Source organism: Trichosurus vulpecula, chromosome 4, assembly GCF_011100635.1.
Source record: "Trichosurus vulpecula isolate mTriVul1 chromosome 4, mTriVul1.pri, whole genome shotgun sequence".
NCBI lineage: Eukaryota > Metazoa > Chordata > Mammalia > Diprotodontia > Phalangeridae > Trichosurus > Trichosurus vulpecula.
This window is the reverse complement of record NC_050576.1, coordinates 63,408,494-63,432,641: the sequence shown is the minus strand read 5'-3', so window position 1 is coordinate 63,432,641 and position 24,148 is coordinate 63,408,494. Positions and strand designations below refer to the sequence as shown.

At 34.3% G+C, this 24,148-nt stretch overlaps 1 protein-coding gene across 2 annotated transcripts in view; it reads left to right on the top strand.

Moving 5' to 3' along the window:
* KIFAP3 (kinesin associated protein 3) overlaps positions 1 to 24,148 on the top strand; it is a 212,944-nt gene that overhangs the window by 172,964 nt on the left and 15,832 nt on the right. For both annotated transcript variants that reach the window (XM_036756446.1, XM_036756447.1), the window contains exons 18-19: positions 3,729 to 3,918; positions 9,046 to 9,145. In XM_036756446.1, the coding sequence (XP_036612341.1) occupies positions 3,729 to 3,918; positions 9,046 to 9,145 (290 nt within the window). The remainder of the gene's footprint in view (positions 1 to 3,728; positions 3,919 to 9,045; positions 9,146 to 24,148) is intronic.

The following is a 24,148-nucleotide window of genomic DNA, read 5'->3' as shown; positions in this document are numbered from 1 at the left end:
GAACAATATAAATAACTATGAAACAAAATTATCTATGTACATATATACATATGTGTATATAACTGGCATTTACTAGTACTTTTAATTTGAAAAGCACTTTATATCTGATATATCACAGAAAATCCTGTAAGGTAGGTACTACAGAGGGAACTGAGGCTCCGAGAGATGGATTGACTCACTTATGGTCATACAGCTGTAAGGACAGTGGGATTGGAGCCCAGGGGTTCCTGGATGCAGGTCTTCTGTGTGTGATCACCGAGACTTTGCTTAAATAGCTCTTCTGCTGGATCTGCTCTTTTACTGCAGAGATCTGTAGTTCCCACTGTGGTTCACCGTAGCCAGCACTGTAAGCTTTATCATATACATCACCAGCTTTGATTATCTCCCCTGTTGCCACCCCACCCATCCTTGAAACTGCCTTGTATGTATTTTGTAGGATCAGAGGCAGCGCATGACATTGTAAAGAGAAAACTGTCCTTGAAACCAGGAAGGCCATGGGTTCAAATTCTGCCTCTATCACATTGTGACCCTGACCCTGGATGGGTCAGTTAACCTCTCTGTAATCCCAGCAACTTTTTAAGATCTGTAAGTTGCAGAAAAATGTTTGCCTGAATTCGTAAAGGGAGCTTCCTCACCCAGGAGTCCCCGTACTGTCCCTGGCCCTGAATTGTGTATCTATTTTTATGTGTACATGTTGTTTCCCCTGAGAGAATGTCAACTCCTTGAGTGTTCACGCCCTGCTTCATACATAGTGCTTGATACATAGAAGGCCCATAACACTGAGCTGGCAGAAAGCATTGAAAAGTTCAAATTCCAGACCAACCCCACCTTTTGACCCTTTGCTGTGGTTAACTAAAGGCATCTAGTGGATTTAATGTACTGGGTCTGGAGTCAGGAAGACCTGAGTTCAAATGTGGCCTCAGACACTTAATAGTTGTATGACCTTTGAGCAGATCACTTAATCTGTGTCTCCTTCGATTTCCTCAATTGCAAAAGGATGTGTGTGTGTGTGTGCGTGTGTGTGTGTGATACAGCACCTATCTTCCAGGCGGTATTACAAGGATCAAGTGACATAATATTTGGAAAGCACTTAGTAGCATATAGTAGTAGGTTTTTAATAAATGCTTCTTCCCTTCCCCTCCCCTTTGCTGAAGGCAACCAAAAAAGAAAACCTCTACCCAGAAGTCTCAACAGGTAGCTTTGAAAGTACAAGCAAGACTTGATTGAGTTACATATTAAAAAGCTTCACATGTCACCTGAGCAGTCTTTACATGCTACCCTGTGCCCAGGGAACTGGCCCTCAATAATGTTCATTTCAATTCAAGTATTTTTAGGTGCCCAGTGTATCAAAGGGCAATATAATAACAAAACAGAACAGACCATCAGGGGATTCATTTTTAAATGGTGGTGGCACTGAGGAACTAGACAGTCTGAGTTATCAGTCATTCATAAGTTAGCAGGCCCATTGAGCATGCTCATACAACTATGTTCTCCTGCCTTTGTGTCAGCGGATTGTCCAAAACAACCTATTTTCTATTCAGGGGTGGGGTTTTCCCCTTCCAAGAAAATTATTCCCTTCACTTTCTAGAGAATGACTTGCTTTTCAAAAGCCTAGTGTGGCAAATAGCCACCATAAGATCTCATCAAATGAAAGGGGAAACTGCCCATGCTTTATTCCCTTCACAACCTACACTTCTGACTAGCTCCAGTTTTATTTCTAGAGGTATCTGAATTCCAAGGTAATTAGCAGGTTTACATTGTCCACTACTGGTCTAGCTCCTCTTTGCTCAGTTGTTATAAAATAGCTCCTAAGCACCTGGGTCCAGGCTGAACAAAATTGTTCACTTTTCTAGAGCAAGGAACACTCTCTGATCATCTTGCTATTTGTGAACCTTAAAAAAATACACACACAGCTTGGCATTTTTTCTGGCCAAGACTGTTAGTAGATAAGTGAAATCTAAATTGAAAGTAACAGATAAGTAATAAATAGACAGCTGGCTAACTGGGAAAGGGAAAATGACTTTACCAGAAAGTAGAAAGGGTCACCAGAGAAGTCCTATCCCTTTGTCCTACCTATTCTTACCATCTTAGAGCTGCAGATCCCTGGTGTTGCCCCTCTTGCTGTTCTATGATTGCAACATAGGATCAGGCCAAACCCCTCTGATCACCAACTCTCATGGCTTAATACTGGAAGCTTTCCATTTCCCTCCATCTCTTCTTCCTGCTTACTTTGCTCTTCTTCTCTGGTTTCTTCCATCCTTTTTCTCAGAAGACTGAAGTGTGTGGGGGAGGGAGGGAAGGAGGAGGTTGGGCTGCTCTAGAAGATGTTCAAGCTTTAGAGTCAAGGTGACTGTCTAACTAGCACTCAGGCTTCCCCCAAGGGCAGGTTACAAGTAAGTATAAGGCAGCTAAGCATTACCTATTAGGTGGATCAGGGAAGGTTGTATAGAGGATAGGACATTAAAGGAAGAGAAACATTCTGAGCTTAGAATGTGCCCATTCGTTCTAATGGGCTGAGATGAGAAGGGAGTGCATTCTAAGCCTAAGACATATTTTATTCAAATACAAGTCTGAAAAATAGTTTTTCCAGTTGGGAACTTAGAGTGGGTAAAGGGTAACAGTAATGTGGGATCAGGCTAGGAAGGTAGTCTAAAGTCAGTCTCAGGAGTTTATATGATAACCCAAAGGTGGTAGGAAGCCTCTAGAGTCTTTTGAGAAGGGGAATGTCCAAGTTTGGACTAGCTATATGGAGAAAGAATTGGAGATGGGAGAAACTGAAGTAAGGGAGGTAGAGAGCACAGTTAGGAGGCTAAAGCTATTATAATAGTCCATGTGAGATGCTATTTTTTTTTCTAATTTCTTCATTTGTCTTGCCTTAAAATAGAAACATTAATGATTCAAATGAGAAAATCGTTATCTTTTGATTTTTTTCATCCAGTGACACAAGATGTTTTTATGCCTCAAGCTCTTTCAAAATTTCTAAATTTATTTCTCTCCTGTTGCCAATTCCGTCATACAAGCCTTTATAACACATAATGAGAAGAATTATAGGAAATCATAGAAATTAAAACTTTTCAAGTTATATGTAATTGGGACAAAAATTAATCTTTATAGATTTTGCTGTTAATCTTCTATGAGTTAAAACCTTGAAGAAGCATTTTAAACTTGCCCATGAAGCAAGTATGTAATATATGTTAGAAATGTATATTTTATCATTTACAAAGTGTTATCTAAACATATAGAATGTAAATATAAAACTAGCTAGCTGTCCAAAATGTCACAAACAATTACAGCCATAAGACCTCTTGGAACACTGAAATTTGATTGCTTATATAAGTGCTGCCAATCTTTTAGATAGTTTATGGGATTTAAACTCCTTGCAGGGTGTTTGAATTAGCATCCATGGGAGTTAAATGAACCATGAATTTGTCATATAGGAGAGATGTTTGTTTATTACTTTTTTTTGCAACTGATGATGTTGACCTTGAAAGATGAATGTATGAATGGCTCTTTTTAGAATGCCTGCCTCTTTAACACCTACATATGTTTTTTAAAAATTGTTGAGGATGGTTGTATACAGTTTTTAAAATATTCCTCCTGGCCCACAGAAAGATAGCCAAAATTATTTTCCCGAGATAAAAATTCTTGCTATCTAAATATTCATATACCACAGAAATTCTTCATTGAATATATAGTATAGCATTAGCTCTGTAATTGATTTTCAACAGGAATATGATGAAGAGTGGGCTAAGAAAATTCAGAGTGAGAAGTTCCGCTGGCATAACTCTCAGTGGCTTGAGATGGTAGAGAGTCGTCAGATGGATGAGAGTGAACAGTACTTATATGGAGATGATCGAATTGAACCATACATCCATGAAGCAGATATCCTTGAAAGACCTGACCTGTTCTACAGTTCAGGTAAGATGGTACCAAGAATTTTCTATGTCTTTTCCTGAATCACCAGTTAAACATACAAGTAAATTGTTGCATAGGATAAAATGGAGTTTTGGTTTGCCAACTCAGATCATTTCGAGGCTTCATAAGAATGTCTTTTAGAAAAATGGACTTCTGGCAAAGATTTTAGATGTGACACCTTTGCACAACAAGTCAGTCTCTTTCCTTTAAGTTTGGTGTGTGTACACATCTTTGTCCATCCCACTTAATGACTGTTTCCACAGCAATGAGTTAGAGTGAGATATCAGTAGCTTTTCACAACCAGGCTTTAAGTGCTTTTTTGTATTACTGCTGTAATATATTATAATGGATAATTTTTAACTGAGTTGAAGGAGATTGCCTGTGATATAATGTATTTCAGAAGGTTGAAAACTATGCTAAGATGAAAAAATATTTAAGTAGGCGACTGTGGCCAAATTACAGTTTAACTTCCAGTTGTTTTTTTCTAATTCCTATCAGAGCAGTGTGGTCTTATATGTGTATTTTGAAAGTGCTGCCCATAAGCATTCATTAATGTTCATAGACAGGAATTATTCGTGTAATACTTGATGAAGACTTGAATTTGTAAAGTTGAAAATTAAGTAGGCTTGTTTCCTAAATGAATTTTGCAGTAGTTTCATAAAATATTACTTTGTGTTTCATAACAGAAAGAGCAAATCTTATATTTCAACTACATTTCTCATTCAAAAATAACAAACAGTTGTCTCTTGAATACTCAAGTATTCAACATATGAATTTATTTTAAATATATTTGATGTGAATTATTGAGATTCATAGGCCCATAGAATCATAGACTTGTAGCTTGAAAGGGACATCTAATAAAACACCTTCCTTTTACTGATGAGGAAACAAGCCCATGGGAATGACTGTCCCAACGTTACACGGGTGTAAGTGGAAAAAGGCAAAGCTCGAACCTAGGTTATGAAACCACAGAATTATACATTTAGAACTAGAAGGGGCCTCAGAGCTCATCTAGTCTGACCCCTCATTTTATAGTTAGGGAAACTGAGATCAGAGATGTGGTAATTTGCCCAAGGTCACATAGAGAGTAAGCATCATAGGGTTGGTCCCCAGACTTCAAAGCTATTCCTCTTTCTACTTTATCTTGTTCAGCAAATGATTCCAAAGCAGATTTTATAGTTTGAAAATAGAGAATCTACTTTGCATTAATATTGCTTTATCAATGTATGGTATCAATTCCCAGTCAACCATCAACATGCATTTATTAAATTCTTGCTATGTGCCAGGTGCTGTTTTAAGTTCTGGGGACACAAAGAAAGGCAAAAACAGACCTTGCCCTCAAGAAGCTCACATTCTAATGCGGAAAACTTCATATAAATAACTAGGCTCATGTAAGATATCTATGAAGTGGGCAGAAGGTAATATGAGAGCGGGAGATACTAAAAGCTAGGGGAGGAAGGGCTGGGGAAGGCCTTGTGCAGGTGGTAGAACCAGAACAGAGACTTGAAGGAAGCCAGGAGAACCAAGAGGCCTGGGGGCCCGTAGAGCACATCAGGCCTGCAGGTCGTTAGTTCAGATTCACAGAGATGGGATGGAACTACGTGTTGGAGAAACTACAGGAGTGCAAGAACATCACAGAGGGCAAAGGAAGTGTGAAAAGATAAAAGAGTAAGGGGCCCTTGACATTATGGAGTTTACCATATTTAACATTTTAAAAGAAACCAATTGCCTAAAATGCTGATATCTAGTGAGCCCTAATGTGAATTATTTCATATATTTTTATGTACTGAAACTATAATTGAAATGAGAAAGCAGCAACAATTGGTGACAAAAACTAATTATTTTGGAGATTGAGTGGCATAAAGAAGAGTTACTAGTTTCTCCCACAAACTGTGCAGAAATCTCTTGCTCCATGTTATACTTTGCTTCCTAGATGCTTCTTTTTCTTACCCTCTTTCTTCTGCTTTAGGTACACATGGAAATTTGACAGTTAAAACAAAAACACCACAAATACCTCTAAAGAGGTAGCACAAGGTCGACATGTTTCTGTTTCTGGTCTGTTCCATCCAGTCAATCACTTTCCCATGAACTCTTATCTAATAAATGAATCTCTGTAGCACCTCATCAGATGTCTCTTAGAAATCTAGATAATGTCAGCTTTGTTCCTTTTATCCTGTGCCACTCTAGGATCTTTGGAAACATCAGGTAAATTTGTAACACAGGGGAAGATTTGTTTGAATGCCTGCGTCATCTCATTTTAAGTCCGTGGATCTGTAAGAAACTTGGCTATTTCCTGTAAAAACAGCTTTAGTAGCTTTCTAGTCACAGGGGTTAAGCTAAGTGGCCTGTGATTCTCTGGATCTTATCTTCTTTACTTTAAAATGGAATGGCATTTGCTACTTCCTAGTCATTAAAATCTCTTTCTATTTTCTGTTAAACTATTAAAATATCAGTCACAATGCATCTGTTTCTTCCATTTTATAGGAATCTTAGCGTTGCCATCTGATAGGTGAACCTAGAGTCTATTTCAGATATGTCAGTCTTTTTCTTAAACACTTTAACATTTCTGAATGCCTCTATATCAGTATCTGATTTGGCAGTCATCTACCAATTTTCTTTTTTATAATGAAAATGAACTTGTTTAATTAAGTCTGCTTACCAGCAAAAGGAAAGTGGGTATTTTTAAATGAAATAGTTTAAAAATCAACTGTTCTGTCCCATTCTTAAATAAAACTGTTATACTACACATTTGTAAGTGGAAAGTGATAATAGTGAACCTCCAAAATATGAATAATTTTTTCTCTTTACTGGTAGGATTAGGGCTATTCTATTACAAAAGTAGTTGTGTTCTGGTTTTATATTACTTTTACTGACTTTTAATGTGCTGCTTTTTAAATTTAATTCATTCTTTTCAGAAGTTGTAGTTTTCATTTTCTCTATGTCCCATTTGTCCATTTGCTATATGCATTATTCCCTTTGAAGCCAGTGGGAGTTCTGAATACAGAAGGAAGACATTGAGAATTTGGCCAACGCTTTTTCATTTATTAATTTCCTCTTATCCTAGCACACTGTCCAGTTCATGTTTCATGTAATTTGAACTTTTTAACCATAATTCCAATGTTGTCTTTATCTTGTTACAGTGAGATTTCAAATACTTCTGAATGTTTAAAATCTTTTTCACTTCTTTGGCATACTAGTGAATTCAACACTTCTTTCATTCAATTTGAAAGTGTGGGGTACATTTTATTTTTCACATCAAGTTTAGTTTATTTCCTCTTCAATTGGAGGATTCCTCGAAAATACTATCCCTTAATTATTTGCTTTTCAGTTACCAGAGGAACTTCTTAATTTTGGTCTTGACCTTGTTCATTGTTCTCACACTTTTATGATGGCTCATCCATCAAAAATGGATCTTAAAAATTTCTTAACTATCATTTTGGTAAATCTGTAGTGTCTTGATTCATTCCATTACTCTGTCGTGTGTGTGCGCATGCGTATGCATGTGTGTGTGCATGCACATGTGCTCTGGCACAGCCAGTCTTATGACTTCTGGGATGTTTAAGCTTCTGAACTGATAAAAATCAGTTCATTGCTACTGCTTTTAATACTACTGGATGAATACTCTGTTTGTTTCTTTGGCATTAGCAGGTCTTTACCTGCTAATTAATCTGTAGGTTATTTTCTGTTCTTATCCTTTTGACAAAAATGGAAAAACCGGTCACTGAGTTTTTTAAAAGTAAGCCCAAACCTAACTTTTACTATGCTTATTTAAATGGATGAATTTTCCAACTTCCTCTCAGCTCTTCTTTTGTGCATTATGTACATTCCTACCAATTAATACACAGTTACCCACTCAGTTTCTCTTTATTTTTCCTTGTCTCTTCCACCCTTCCAAATCTTGTCAATTCTTCAAAATTTCATCTCAAACTCCACCTCCTCCATAGAGCCTTCCTTGACTACTTTAATACATAATGATCTTTCCTCTCAACTCGAGCATTTATATGTATAAATTATTTGCACTTAATCATATATTTCATTGTGACATGCTTTTGATGGCACCTTTGGTATTGTTTATTAATTTTAAAGTTTATATACATTTTTTCTCTCTACCTAGACTTTTATACTTTTTTGTAATCCCTGTAGTATCTAATATAAATTTATTCACACAGACACACTGTTACTTTAATAAGATATTTGTTGAGAGTGTTCCATGAATAGAACATTGTACTAATGTTGGTGAGATATGTAAATACAATAACACACTTATCTGAAAGTCTTTTATTTAGCTATCACAACTTTTCAAAGTACATTTGACCCCTAGGATGTAATCTAGCTCATCCATACCATCTCTTCCCTGGCCAAAATAAGTTTTAAAAGTCTGGCCATCCAGTCCATTCACTAAATAAAATTCATTCACTTTATTCATTGGAAGTACACTGGAACAGTTATTCAGTGCTTATTTACTTTGTTTTACAAATAGTTCTAACAAAAGTTAGAGGTGCTCAAACAGGAAGAGGTGACACCTGGAATACCAACAAATGAGGGGACAAAAATAATATGAAAAGCAAATGTAAGAGCTTAAAAAGCCTATTTATTGTAGAAACAGGTCTAAATAGTGCCTTATTATTCTTTTGCAATTTGTATTCATGATGTTGAACCTGAATCATTAAGAAAAGGTTAAATTAGAGTCAACTCATTCAGTTTAGGAAGGCAGTGAAATGGAGGGCCCACTTGTTAAAAAAAGATTTTTATCAAAAATGATTAACATTAAAAAATTGGGGTACTTAGTAGCAAGTTTCAGTTTACTGGAAAAATCACTTCCATGAAGTAGTTTTGAATAAGGATCAACCAAGATAACATATAAAGCACTTTGCAAACTTTAATGCTTTATATAAATGCTAGATGTCATCATCATCAAACGAAGCATTGTCCTGAAGGAAGTGACAGTTTAATTCTGGAGACAGGACAGAAATAGAGAGACAGACGTAATCTCTGATTATGGTGTTGGAGAAAGAAGCAAATGACTTTGCATTGCTTCATGTTAACATTTATCCTTATTGACCAGGGATGATTTCAATTGTAGAAATTAAATGCCTGTTTGTCATTTTTTATACCTTTTTTGTTCATTAGATGGATTGATTGCTCCTGAAGGTGCCATGAGTCCAGATTTCTTCAATGATTATCACCTTCAGAATGGAGACTTAGTGGGGCAACATTCCTTTCCTGGAAGGTAAGTACATTTTGAAATAAAATGTGATTAACACTGCGTGGGGAAAGAGCCATTTTCTTTCTGTTTTTTAAACAGGTTTTTTTCATTTGTCTACTTTTTTTCATTAAGAAAATAACTGTCATCTTTTTAAGCAGAATTTTTATCAGTATGTAGTCACACTTTAATTTTTAAAGTTTGTTTAAATCACATTTTTAAAGAATCATTGTTTTATCACTTTGGAAAGTCCAGGCTGTGTGTTGAAACAGACACTCCTGCTGCCATATTAACCTGAGAATCTTCCAAAATCAATAAAAACAGAAAAGAAAATGCAAATGAGTTATTATGTATTTTAATAATTGTTCAGACACACATGTTTGGGAAAGTTTTAAAGCTTTGATTAAATTGAAGATTTTTTTCCAGTAATACACTATTAAAAAGGCAGATTTCCAGCTTCTTCATTGGTGTCATAGGCTTTGAAAGCCTTGCCAGAAAAGATATTTTCCCCTCTGCATCATTGAATGATTACTAGAGGTATGAGTCTCTTATTTCAGAGGTGACCTTGTTTGAATATCACTTTTGAAATTTAGGTAGCTATAGCTATTCCAGTTAATTATATATATTTTTTAACTTTACAGGTATTAGGGTAATTCTGATTTTCAAGTAGATAAATATCCACTTCCCACTTTTGCTAAAAATTATCTCTAGGACAGTCTTAAAGATATATGTTGTTTTGGCAATATGTTGTTGTAATTATGATGGTTATAAGAGTCCCTTGGATTTCTTGACCCCTTTATTTATTTCTTGCCATAAACCATCTTAAATCTGATATAAAGAAAAGAACATATACCAGATTGTTAGTATAACAAACTTGGTGATTTAGGAGATCAGAGAGGAATTTTTGGTTGAATATTATAAAACAGATTTTCCATAACAAAATTAGAAAAGGAAGAAATCTGGAATATGCTCCCAGAAAACATATATTACCAAGTTCTACAAACATTTACAGAATTAACTCATCAGCCATTTTTCTTTTACCTTCAGCAATTTCCCATAGTCATATCTTTCTGCTGGCCCTTTCTTCATTTATCTTCACATAAGGCCAGACCAGCAGAAAACTTGAGGACATATTTCTTCAATTTCATTGAAAGTTATTTTTAATGAAAGTCCTGTGAGAAAATGATTTACTTCACAACCAACTTTTTAACAACAATCTATTGGGTAATTTGAGGAAAAACCTTTATGGAGAGTTGGTAACTAGCTTGAGATCATTGTGATTAACATTGGAAAAATTAATTTTCATGTACAGCCTCATAATGACAAGAAATATTAATTATTCTTTTGTCTAAAAATTAAATATTCAAATTAATATTCTGGTGATTTAATTAGTGTGACAAAAAATCATATTCTAATTTTTTTGAAATCTTATTTTGGAAAAGAATAAAAATACTTTGCAAGACAATATAATTACTCAGTGGCAAAATGATGAACTAGAACCCAAAACAGTTCAGTATTTTAATTCTCACTCTGCTTTTCCATAACCTTGGGTAAGTTCATTTATCCTTGTTCTTTAGTTTTCTTTTCTGAAACGTAACACTTAAAATATCTTTTCGTCTGCATCATTCATGTTGCAATAATGTTGACTTAAAGTTGCTTTGGGTAGTTTAGCTAATAAAACTTATAAATCATTTTGCAGACCAGAAGTGTGATATAAAATACTTAACAATAATAGGTTGGACTTGGGAATTGTTTTCCCTTTAATCAAAATGTCCCATGAGAAAGTTGGTTCTTTCATCTCTTGTCCTTTGTAGTTTCTCAGATCTCAAATCATTTTCTCTTTTGTATTTCCAGAAGATTCTAATTTATAATGAATTCACTCAGTTTCCTTTTAGGTGATAGCTTAAGTGGGAGGGGACCATCTCTAAGCAGCACCAGTAGAGATGCAAACAATTACAGTATACATTATATCCAAAAATTTGTACTTGTTCCTATTTTCATTCTTTTTATAGTTGACCCTACTCCTGGAATCACTTATTTGGTCTATTATCCAATCCTTCCACTTGGTTTGGTTTATTTTTTATAGGATTTTTTTATTGCTTTGCTTTGTTGCTATAAGACCAAGAATATTAAACTTTTTTTGTTTAATTCTAGAAAGATTTCAGTACCTTTCTCATGCCATATAAACATTTAAATGTTTGGGTATGTTATTAATAATTGCTTCAAAATGTGTCAAATATGAACCAATACCTGTCTTTCAGTACTGATGCATGATGGGGAAAATTAACGTATGTTTTATTTGATCACATTGAAAAGAGAATGACATTTTATGAAACTGATTTCAAAATTAAAAATGAAAAGGGTTTTCAGATATGTGAAATTACCAATTAGTTCTTCACCACATCCACTGACAATACAACAAAAGACAAGATGACCTCAGCGGACCCCTTTAGGTCAAAACCTGTGCCCTTGTAAATAGGCACAAGGTACAACATGAAGGATATAGGCTAATAAGAATTGCCCAATAGGATTATTATATGTTGGAATGGCATTGAGAGACTCACAGGACTTCTCTTGTCTTTTCTTGTTCATCAGTCAAAAATAAATGAAGCCTGTCAGGAATTATCTGGAAAAATAATTATAAAGTTAGATTGTGCAATTTAAATTGCTATTCTCGTGACTGTTATTAGTAAACATTATAAGCAATATGCTAGGTGCAGCACAAAATCAGAATAAAGCAGTCTTTTCCCAGGGGATTTATCCTTATTCCTTAGGCCATGCCCATGATTGAAAAGTCTTTCTCTTCCTAGGTGATTTCACTTTTAGTTGACTAAATTTGGAAATTGACCATCTCAAACCTCCTGAGATGAAAAAAAAAAAAAAAAGCTTTTGCCACCTCACACAGCAATATGTTTTTATATTCAACAAGAGAATCTTCCTCACCTCATTGTTATCTAACAAGTTCAAATCACATGAGGAAACCAAACCAAAGTTAAAAAAGAGACTAAAAAATTTTAATTTGTGTTATATTTTTCCTCCCTTTTTTTCTAGTACGGCGGTGGGAGGAGCATTTTCATCTGAATGCATATATTTTTATAATATAGTTGGCAGCCTAATTGGAAACAGTAAAAACAATTGCACACATTTTTCCCTATTATGCAAAGGAGACAATATGTTTGATAAAATAGACACTGGCAGTTGGACAGCGAATGCTAAGTTTTAGACATGTGTCACTATCGTTTTGAAACTCTTGGCGCCAGGATTTCTCGACATTTAGAACTAATGCAAAATGCATTAGTGCTCCAAGGCATGAGCAAAGGAATTGCCAATCCCAGAGTGTTAAATGTAAGCCTTTCCCTCCCAATTCTGAAATGGTGTTAGAAAGTAAAATGGGATTTACTATCGAAGCTAATTAAAAATAATAAGAACAAGTCTAGGTTTGGGTTTTTTTTTTTTTTTGCATTATATACCAAATATTGGCCCCATATTTTAGTGGGTTTTTTTTATAACTCTTACTTTTCAAGCCTAACAAGAACCTCATGTTTAGCATATTTTTAAACTGGTTCCAGCTTTTACAAATCAGTTTTTGTTGCAGTAAAAATGGTCTATTTTTCTACTTTTATAGGAATCCAATTTTCATAAACTATTTTTTAAAAATCGCAGAGACTGCTGAGTTTTCCTTGGGGCTTTAAAAATATTTTTCAATGGGCCTGGTGTTCCTCTTTGTGGTTGGCACGGTAATATAGTGTACTAACCATATTACCGAGGGCAAAGATAAACTAGCAGCCTTCTGATTCTGAAAAGATATACAACAATTGTCTTTTTCTCTTTGCTAGTACAGCCTTCTACTCCTTTATTTTTTTCTTTGTTTAAAAACAAGCTCACATTCATGTATTGTGCCATTCTTTGTTCATATGTATACATTTGCGTAGGTGCTACTTTTCTTCATGCTAATTTACCATTCTTACAAAAGCAACATCAAGCATACAAATACTTTGTACCCACTAGAAAACTTGAAGTTGATCAGGACTCTCTGAAAAGTAACATTAGAGTTTTTTGCATTATGGATTAATGAGAGGGGAGCTGTCATTATGGGGCTGGTGTGCATGCCGTTATTAAAAGAGCCGTGGATTTGAAGTTGAGATGTGGCTTCTAGTCTTGGCTCTTCACTACCCAGATGACCGACCATTCCTTCCATGGATTCTTATCTGTAAAGTGTACTGGATGATCTCTCATGCTGCGATTCTGTGATTCTCTTATCTCATGATCCTCTGTGGAGGAGCTCATCGTTTGATATTAGTAACCATTGTAACAGGGAGCTCCAATTAGAATGTGATATTTTGTATTGAGTTTCCAGAATTTCCCTGAATAACATCAGTTTCAATGTGGAATAGTTATTAGGACTCAAAAATATAAACATTAAGACTTTCTTCCTCCCTAATTAGACCTGGAGTCAAGAACACCTGAGTTCAAATCCAGCCTCATATACTTACTAACTGTGATCTTGGGCAAGTCACTTAGCTTCTGTCTGCCTTGGTTTCCTCAACTGTAACATGGGGATCATAACAGCAGCTACCTTCCAGGGTTGTTGTGAGGATCACAAGAGATCATATTTGAAGAGCACTTAAGATAGTACCTGGCACATAGTAGGCACTTAATATTAATTCTTAATAAGCACCCAAAAGATTATAGCACAAAGATGATATATTGTACAGGAAGTTGCACAGAACCCCACCATAAATGTATATGTGTGTATGTATGTGTGTATATATACATATATATGTGTGTGTGTGTGTGTGTGTGTGTGTGTGTGTGTATGCTATGACAGGCTGTATCAAGAAGAGATAAGAATGTTACAACCCTACATTTAAAAAGGCAAGACATTTTTCTGTATCGTGAAAACCGTTAACTATAACTAGAGAATCCTTCCATTTTTACTTAATAAGCCTATTTTGTCTGATTAATTGAGGCTTGTTGGGATGCATCTCCATGCAGAATTAATAGTAAATAATATATAACCTAAAAAAAAAGCAAGAACCTTCAACGAAAACATACATAAAGGGCAATTTCCCAGTCACATGTTTTGTTTTTATCATAGTGTGTTTTTATCCATGTTTATTTTGGTTTTCATGTTTAGTCAACTGAGCTTGCACCTTTTTTTTTGCTTAGTCCTCATTCTGAGTAATTTCATTTATTGATATGCAGGACTTCAAAGCTTTTAGTGGGCCTCAGAAACTTTTGGTGACAGTAATTTGATTTTAAAAGACTATTATGTGCTACATCATTAAGATTACAAAATTTTTAAAAACATATTGTTTTCATAGTAATAAGAGCCAGCATTTATGTAGTATTTTATGGTTATAAAGCACTTTTTAGGTTTTCTCATTATATTATTGTATCATATATATTATATATATTATTTATAGTCATAGTAATAATACTATTTTATAGTCATTTTCCATATTTCATCTTTATTTTAAAAATAACATACAGTATTGACAAATATGTACAGTGGACCCTACTTTAAGAGTACTCAGTCTGTAAAAATTCAAATTTGCTGAACATATGACATAATTAGGATGTTGTCATAATCACAAGATTCTTCATTTTCCAAAAGGATTCATCATAAGGATCCTGTAAATAACTAGATCCTGTAAAGTCCTTAAAATAGAATTCTTTTTACAAAAACTTGACTAATATATGACATCGGCAAGATTGTGAGTAGTAGACTTTACAAATAATTACTTCTAAGTTAAAGTCATCATTTCTTAATGGAAATTTCATCTCCATATATAAATGACATTGATTTCATATATATACACACACATACATATATATATAGAGAGAGATATATACACACAGATGTGCATGTTGTTAGTCTTTAAGCAAATATTGAGTAATCGAGCATTTATTGAGCACTTTGTATGTGCCAGGTGCTGGGCTAAGTGTCCAAAACACAAAAATGCATGGAAGATAACATGTGATTAACTGTATGCATGGTTATAGATCTATCAAGTGTAAATGGAAGGCAATCTCCGGAGAAAGGCACCAGCAGGGTCTTGAGAGGAGGAACCTGGAAAGGCCTCCTGTACAAGGTGGGGTCTGAGCTGAGTCTTGGAGGAAATCCAGGAAGTGAGGATTTAGAGTCAAAGGGGGAAAGTATTTCAGGCAAGGGGTACATGGACTCAGGAGATGGCGAATGATGTGTCCCACAGACCATGACTTAATACTCTCTATATATGTCCGTGTGTGTGATAGGAGTTGTTCTAATGGAGCTCTGCAGTACCCAGTATTGTGCAGTTACAGGGTATTTTTATTTTATTTTTATTTATTACAAATTTACATTGAAATAAAGATCAACTCCAAAAAGTTGCATTTCATAAGAATAACTATAATACCAATTAGGAATAATTTCAACTTTGTTTCACTATCAGTGCAAATTGAGCAGAAATGAATACTTGCCCAAATGATAGTAAAGTTTTCTAATGTTAATAAAACCACTCATAGGCATACCATCACATATTATGAGAGATTATACCTAATGTGAGGAAAAGGTCATTAACCATTCATTTCTCACCTGCTAAGATTTAGAAATAGTTTAAACTATTCAAATAAAATTCAAATAACAATTCAAATAAAGTTCAAATAAAAATATGAAATGGAATGTCTTTTAACACTTATACATGTTCAGCCTCATTTTTCTCCCCAAACTCACTAGTGCTGTGCCAAGAAAACCTATAGATTCCAAGATTATTAGTTGTTTGAAATCAACCTGAAAATGGATCCAAAGTCAGTAAGGTTTAAGGCTTTAATCCACTTAAAGTCTCAGCATACAGGCTCACAGAATCCAAATGACAGTCTGATTTATTGGTCATCCAGTGAGTTGTGTTAAAAGAATGTTTATAGTGAGAGTTAATAGAATTCAAAGCTTTTCATTACATATTAACTTCCAGTAGTGTGTAGGATCTTGTTTACTTGTATTTTGCTTGAACACATTTGGCATCGTTCACTGTGAATAACTGCTACAGATTTGCTGTGGACAAGTTGCTAAATGCTTCAGTGCTTATTAAAGTTCATGCTCCCTTGAGTTAGTTTACTGTTGATGTCCCAGTTGACATTCAGTTATTTTTAAAATGGAGCAGCAAATTATAAAGTGATTCATAGGTGGGATACTGATGTTGCATGAATCATGCCAATCATTTATTTAAGTAATTAGTAATCATTTTTTCTATAAATAAATTCCCATGGGCTATATTAATCTTACATTGTTTAAATTTGTTAATAAAGTGACCGCCCCCTTGCTAACATTTGAAAAGTAGAAAATTTCATTTCCACTATTTGAACACTAATTCATTTGTACTTCCCAAAGAGAGTTGAATTAGGTTTTATTAGTAAATTGGGCATATAACCTTTATGTCCAAATTTTATTAGTTTATAGCACATTAGCATTAGCAAATTGTAAACCTTATATACACAAAAAGGAACAGTGGTTTAAAAATAAGGCTTAGAGACTCATAGAAGGTTTAGAAGAAAATCTCATCTTGAAAAATTTGTATTGTAGACTGGGGAAAATATTTGAATGATTTATTTCACCTTTGAACCTCACTAGCAGGAAAAGTAATTGATAGGATTGCCTTTGTCAAGTTCCTATTACATTTCAAACTCCTAGTCTGAGTGAATATTTTGCAAATCCAACAGTTATTAAAAATCTAAAAGATGTTAGTGGAGGAAACTTAATTTAAATAAAAGTAAAGTCAGGAAAACTTGTCCATGAATAATCGAGTAATCTAAATTCATCTAGGCCTTGTAAAAATGTTAGCACATCAATCATCATCTAGCTTTTAAAATCAGTCAGCTCTTAAAAAGCTGATTGTGTCAGGCATGGTTTTGTACCAGTAGAAATAACATGGGTGTTAATCCAAATGATTCATAAGTGAATGACTATACATCTATCCTACCAACTGACTTAGTTTAATAGTGTCTAATAATGGTACTCAGACATTTTTCACATTTATTAATGAAATTTAGGTTGGGTATACATACAGGGCTGAACCAGTGCCCTTGGGAACTTAGAAATAATTATTAACTTCTATAAGAAGAAAATATAAAGGCCCTAAGTAAAGATGGCTGTTTCAGTGATCTATTTATTAGAATTCCAGAGACAGACTTTACCATCAACTCTTTGTAACTTCCTATCTTGTAAAACAAGAATGTTCATATTTTTAACATTTTTAGACATGAGTTACTGTTGCAAGGGCTTATTCATGTTTTACCAGAAACTTGAAGTAACTTAGACTTTTAAATTTCAATTTGAAATTTTGTCAGCCAGTTGTAAGCTACTTTTGCAAAGAATTGGTATTTTCATTTTTCTCCTTCACATCCTGAATCAGTCACATTTGAACAAATTTTTGACCTAGATGCCATCTCCTCCTTTAAGATTGTATTTATTTCTAGCCCAGCTGCATTTTGAGTGACTTAACAGTGAGGTTTAAGTAGTTATTAACAATTTTAAAAGATTACTAGAATAGCAGTGAGTTCAGGTCTCTTAAATGTTAAAAAAGTAAACCAAAACCTGGGGGTCTATAGATTTTTAAGCAGAACATTAATTAATTTCCTCATTCTCTCTGTTGCCTATAGTCTCTCCAGATGTGCTACTATGAATATCCCCCTCCTGAAATACAAGCCATCTGGGTTCTGTAAACTGATTTGCACTTATTTTAAACAATAATTGAACAGAATGCAGATGAATTATTAAAGTAAATGTATGTTGCTAATAAATCTTAAAGCAAAATATTTAACCATAGTAAATGAGAAAGGAATGTGCAAATGAAGACCTGCTTACTTTAATGAGTTTAGTGGTAACCTTCTCAGTTTCAACCAAAAGAAAAAATTTTATTTTTCTGGGTTTTTTTTTTAATCTGTAAAACTGCTTACAGAAGTATCTGAGACAAAAACAAGGAAATATAATGTTCTAAACTCAACCAGTCCAAACCACTCGAACTGCTATGACAGCTCATAAAACTGAGAGTAGTTTTTAACTGGGCTCTGTTTTACATTGCTAAAGTGAATTTTCCTTGCAGGAAGTAGCCAGTGGGTTTATTTAGTTTCCAGACCATGGCTTTGATCTCTCTGTACTGTCACTTCTCAGGTTACATAGCCCTTTTTCACTGCCGTAAATCTGCAACAGTTAATGAGAATAAAATTTCCCCCTCCTCACTGATCACATGCTGTTAAATGCCAAACCTCAGCCAACTGCATATTTGCAGAATTTTAGCTACAATGTATAAAAACAGCACAATCAGTTTAATCTTGTTGTCTTTGTCATTCATTTTATTGAGCTTTCCTCCTTTTTTAAGTGACCTACTTTATCAAGTCAAGTGGTTGGAGGCCAGAGCTGGAAGAAAGATTTAGAGTGGTCATAAACTGAGAGAAGAGGAGGGAGAGTGCGTGTATGTATGTGGGCGTGCGTGTGAGCACCACCATTCAGATTCACAATTAAACCAACTTTAAGTGGTTTTAAAAGCTTAAACCTTCCTCCACAATACATGAATGGGTTTGTTATTCCTTTAGTTACAGTGCATGCTCAGTTTTGACATAAATTAGCACTCAGGAGGTAAATTCATTTAACAAGTCAGATCATTATATTTCACATTTTTACAACCATAGTGAAGGAATTGTGGTAGGTTTGAGGTTTTTTTCCAGATATTTTGACATTTTTAAAGACCTTTTATTGAAGTAGGAATAGCATTAGTTTTTAGAAATATCTTTCATTATCTTTTCATAGCACAATACTATGAATTTTCAGAATAATTTAAGTTACCAGATGACTATCATGCATTTTAAAATATGCATGTTTTATACACCAGTATGCACTGATGACAAAACACAGGACAAGGAACATACAAAATATAACATTTATCAAATGCCTATCGTGTGTCACTGGGATTAATGCAAAGTTGAGATAAGATATGGTCCCTGCCTTCATGAAGCTGACAGTCTGGTTGGTGAAATGTGTTCATTATTTAATCCTTCTTGCAAAAGTTCTAGCTTGAGTTAAATTCAGTTTAAATTTAAATTCTTAATCTTCTTTGGTAGTACTTCTCATAGGAATGACTTTTTAGCTCTGACAAATAAGACAGTTGTAGAAAGCTGTTATTGATCCCAACCAGGGATGTGCCCAAACTGACCAACTCACATAGTTCAGAACCTAGCACATCCACCAGCAGGTTAAAAGAATCATATCTGAGTCTTTCACTGTACTCCTGCAATAGCCATTGTAGTTCAAATAGTAATTTTTATCCTGACAGTATTTAGACCTTGGGGAAAAATAAATACATTATTGATACCTATCATAGTCAAACGTTAGACACTAAATGCAATTACTTCTGTTTTTAATTCTGTGGAGCTGAGGGAGTAAGGGGAAGCTGCAAGAAGAAAACCATAGGGAAGATCTGATGTAGAATACCTCCCTGTTCTCTTTTGAAGAACATAAGCTATTGACAAACACCTTTAGAAGGACATTTTTTAAAAATAGATTTCTTTATGTCCTTCCAACTTTAAATCCATTATTCTTTCTTTTACTCAGCTCTTTGCCTAGATATTTGTTCCTGAAGCATCTAGTTATAAAAATTGAGAATTTAGCAAAATGTAAGCTTCTCAAAGATAGGGGCTGTGTTGTTTTTGTTTTGTATTGTTTTGCTCTTAATTTTTGTATACTCAGTAGTTGCATATATTGGCACTGGTTTTGTTGTTTTGTGTTCTTGTTTTTTTAATTGTGGAAAAGTGTTCTGGCTTTGGAGTCAACAGAACTTGGTTTGAACCTGGCTCTGCTGCTTATTTATGCTTCCTTAGGCAAGTCAGCCTCTCTGGGCCTCAGTTTCCTCATCTATAAAAATGATAGGGTTGGACCAGATGACCTCAATGGTTCTTTCCAGCCTTAAGTCTATGATCTTCAAAATTTAAATGAGCCATTCTGGTAAATGTGCCATTTATTGAAGGCCAGTTGAAGTGTGTAAAGTGATGTGTATGGACAATCTGATTTAAAGAATATCCTGGTTATTAGTGATGAAGGTAAAATAATCATGTTTAAAATAAAACTGCTTGGAGCTGATGGAAATATTCCAATTATAACTAAAATCTACCCATGAGGTCTGACGGTAGAAGTGTTAGTAGAAGTATCATTAGGTTTACTTTTAGATTCTCTGTGTTCACCAGGAATTCAGATTTTTCCAAAGGAGAGAGAATGTTAAGTGAGTTATATGTAAAGTGCTTTGCAAACCTTAAAGTACTATGTAAATCTATTATCATTATTTTTATATGAGGTTAGAAATATGGTAGCATGAGCTGTAATTACAACTTCTCTCACTGACTTGATATGAAACTATATAAAAGGAATTTAAACTTCCATTTCCTTGTCGCTGAAATAGATATTATATTCAGATATTTACATATTATATCTGTTCTCTACTTACCCCATAGGGAGAATTTATTATCACATTTTATGAAGCTGTGTTATATAGAACTTTGAATTTACTGAAAGAATTCTGCTATATAACGTTTTGGTGGGAGGGTTGGGGGAATATTTTTTCACTATATTATAACCTCATAAGGTTTAGTAGAGGGAAAATGCCTCCATAGTTAAAATTCTGACCTTTGTTAAAATAAGGACAAGAGTTTCCTTTTTTATTGCTCCCTATTTTTGCACAATTCATCATTGGTCTCTTACCAAGCAGTAAATGTATTGTAATTTTTTTCATTTTTATTTATTTTATTTTTTTCATTTTTTCATTTTTATTTACTTCCTTTTTCTTATATGTGACAAGTGGGAAGTGTATTTTTTTTAATCAGGTGTCCTTTTGAATCAACACACAATGTAAAAAACATTGCTTGTTAAGATGTAAGTTGAAGCTTCAGTTTAATTCCTATGTTCTACTACCAAATGTTATATACTATGGCCAAATGCTATATTTTTAGCATACCTGTTTTTCCACTTGTCCTGACTACCCCCTTTTGGTCATTTGGACCCTGCCCTGCCCCACCCCTTGCTGAGGAAATAAAGAATTATATCAGCACAGGAAAGCATCCAATAATATTGGGTTATGCTTTCCTGTGCTGATATAATTCTGTACCAAGATTGGCTTTTCTAAGTTTTACTTAGTATTTTTATAAAAAGTCATTCACATTGAATTGTTTGATGCTCCTTGTTTCTCCTTCCTTATGTGAACTTATGGCAGTAATCTCATTCTTTATCAAAAATGGTTATGCATTACTTTGGCTCAGTACCTAAAACTTCTGTTTAGTGCAGTGTAGTATTCCTTAGATTACTACAATTACAAAACACCACAGCCCCTTGCTACATTTTCCTGACAGAAAAATTAGGATTTGTGCTAATTTGTCTAGGAATGAGGGGGTTTTGGTGGGGCAAGATTTACTTCTTCAGATTTTATGACATTTTAATTTAACCAGTGGTCACATAAATGAGAGTCACCTTATGGTTTAAGTAGAAATTTCCTAAATTAAAGATATTTTCATAAAATATTGCATTGTGACAGTTTGATAATTCACTACATCTTAGTCTCTCCATTAGATAGGGAGTTTGGAAGATTTGGTCCTAATAGCAGCTTATTGTGGCTTTTACAATGGGATTGTAAAATGGAATTGTAAATTTACAGTGGGGATTATTTTACTAAAACACATCCATATTTGGCATGAATAATAGTGAGTTTCTCAATAAATTATTGAGTGCAACAAGAGCTTTGATATAAATGGTAATTTCTCAAGGCAAAAGGTCTGCTGGGTAGAAATGTTGGCCTCTGGTATAGCATATGCTTTTAGAAACCGGATTCTTGGAAGAAAACCCAAATTCACTTGGGTAAATAATGATTGTAAAAATATATTGCCATGGTAATAAGTAGGATTTCAGATGACAGATCTTTGAACTTTTTTCTAAAGTAACAGTAAAGCCAATAATTAGTTCACATATAAACAAAAATTCTTAATTGGAAGAGATTTGGATACTTCATAGAGTAGTATCAAAGGGTCTTTTCATATTCATCAGGTTTTCACATTTTTTAAAAGCAGAAACAAAAGTCCATTCCTTTTTATTTGAAAATGGGGGAGATGGGTTATGGATTAAAGACCTGAGCTGCAGAGCCTTTCAACTGGAAATGGTCCACAGCATATGGCAGTATGATAGTGACTCACATCATTCCCTGTATTTTTCCTCACCAGCCATAGATACAGAAACCAAGCCTTGGAAGACTTGATTCTTTCATGCCCTGAACTATTCTGCCATGAAGTCTTGTTTGGTGGTTATTATAGTTGCCTCTGTCAATGGTCCTAGCACTAGCTATGCCTCACTTCCCTTCCTTCCCCTGACCGCTCCTAACCAGCCACGATGTACACAGTTACTCTTTTACCTCCTCCCTCCCTCTTTTCTAGTCCTGGAGCCATAATCAAATCAGTTCTGTCATTATCCCTAGAAAGCATGTGTCAATCTATTCTACTCCCCATCCCTATAACTTTACAAACTAAAACATCACCCTGGTCACCACTCTCATATGTGTTGTCTTTTTCTCAGTTTAATGTAAATTCCTTGAGGGCAGAGATATGTCTTCCCTTTTGAATTCATGCCCCCAGCTGTGCTTGGAACGTAGCAAGTGATTAATAAATGCATTTTGTTTATTCATTCATCAAATCACTTGGTAATCTCAGAGCTTCCCAAAGCCTCCATTGAATTGAATATGATTTAATTCTACGGAGAATAATTAGCCACTATTACAGCAATTTGGTGGTCATTCTTCTGATTGAAGTAATAAGTGCTAGCTACCTGGTAGCCTTTATCTAGCTTGTATACAGGGAAAAACACAGAAAATTCTTAATCTTTACTTGTATACACTTATCCTAAACCTTATTGTTTATTTAAATGTAAATTTCTAATTAATCTTTTTTTAAAGATAGAGTTCTAAGTTTTTAGCTAAGGAATCTTATGTTTCACACCCAGTAGCCAGTCTCAGCAAATACACTCTAGGTAAAAAGCCTTAAAGGAAGTATCTCTGAGAATAGAAGTATAAACAGAACTAATGCCTATTGAATGAATGAAAGTACAGTTAATAAATTTTCTAATTGATATAACATGGACCTTAGCCAGCATTTCATCTTAAATGGTAATACATACACATGCATATATATATATATATATAATCCATATGAATTAGAACAATTGTTTATTATCTAGTAGTAAGAGAAATTATATTTTAAAGTCAACTGATCCTATTCGTTGCTTGTCCCCACCCCATACACACATTATTTTCATTTCCATAATCAGGTTTTGCATAATTTGCATAATATAGGTTTTCCTAGCAAATTATAAAACACCTTTAGACTGCCCTGTCAGAAATTAAATGGCAAATCAATCATGTAAAAGGAATACAAATTGATATAGCTAGTCTAAGTGGCTAATTTTAAATCTCCAAAATAGGAGAAATCGGGAGGAAACTTCATGAACACAATGGGGCAAATAACTATTCTAATGGTAGTTTTCCTTTATAACTTTTTACTTAAACTGAATCTTTTTGCTCTTGTAAAGGATACCTGTTAAGTTACATGTGTTTATCTCAACATTTTAATATAATTTTATATAATTAACATTTATGTTATTAAATATCTAGGGGGTTATCTTTCTTTTTGCTTGTATTTGTATTCCCAGCACTTAGAATAGTGCCTGACACATACTAAATGCTTAATAAATACTTGTTGACTGACTGGGGGACTATAGAATGTCACACCTACAATCAGCAGTCCTGAGTTCAGATTTGGCCTCAGATCCTTCTTTAGCTTTATGACCCTGGGCAAGTCATATAACCCTTCTCAACCTCAGCTATAAAATGGGAATGATAGTAACACTACCTCACAAGGTTGTTGTGAGGATCAAATTAAATTCATAATAATACTCTTTTAAGGGGTAAAATAAAACAAAAAACTTTAAAAAGGTCAATACAGAAAAAAATTTCTTAAGACATTACTTAAGGC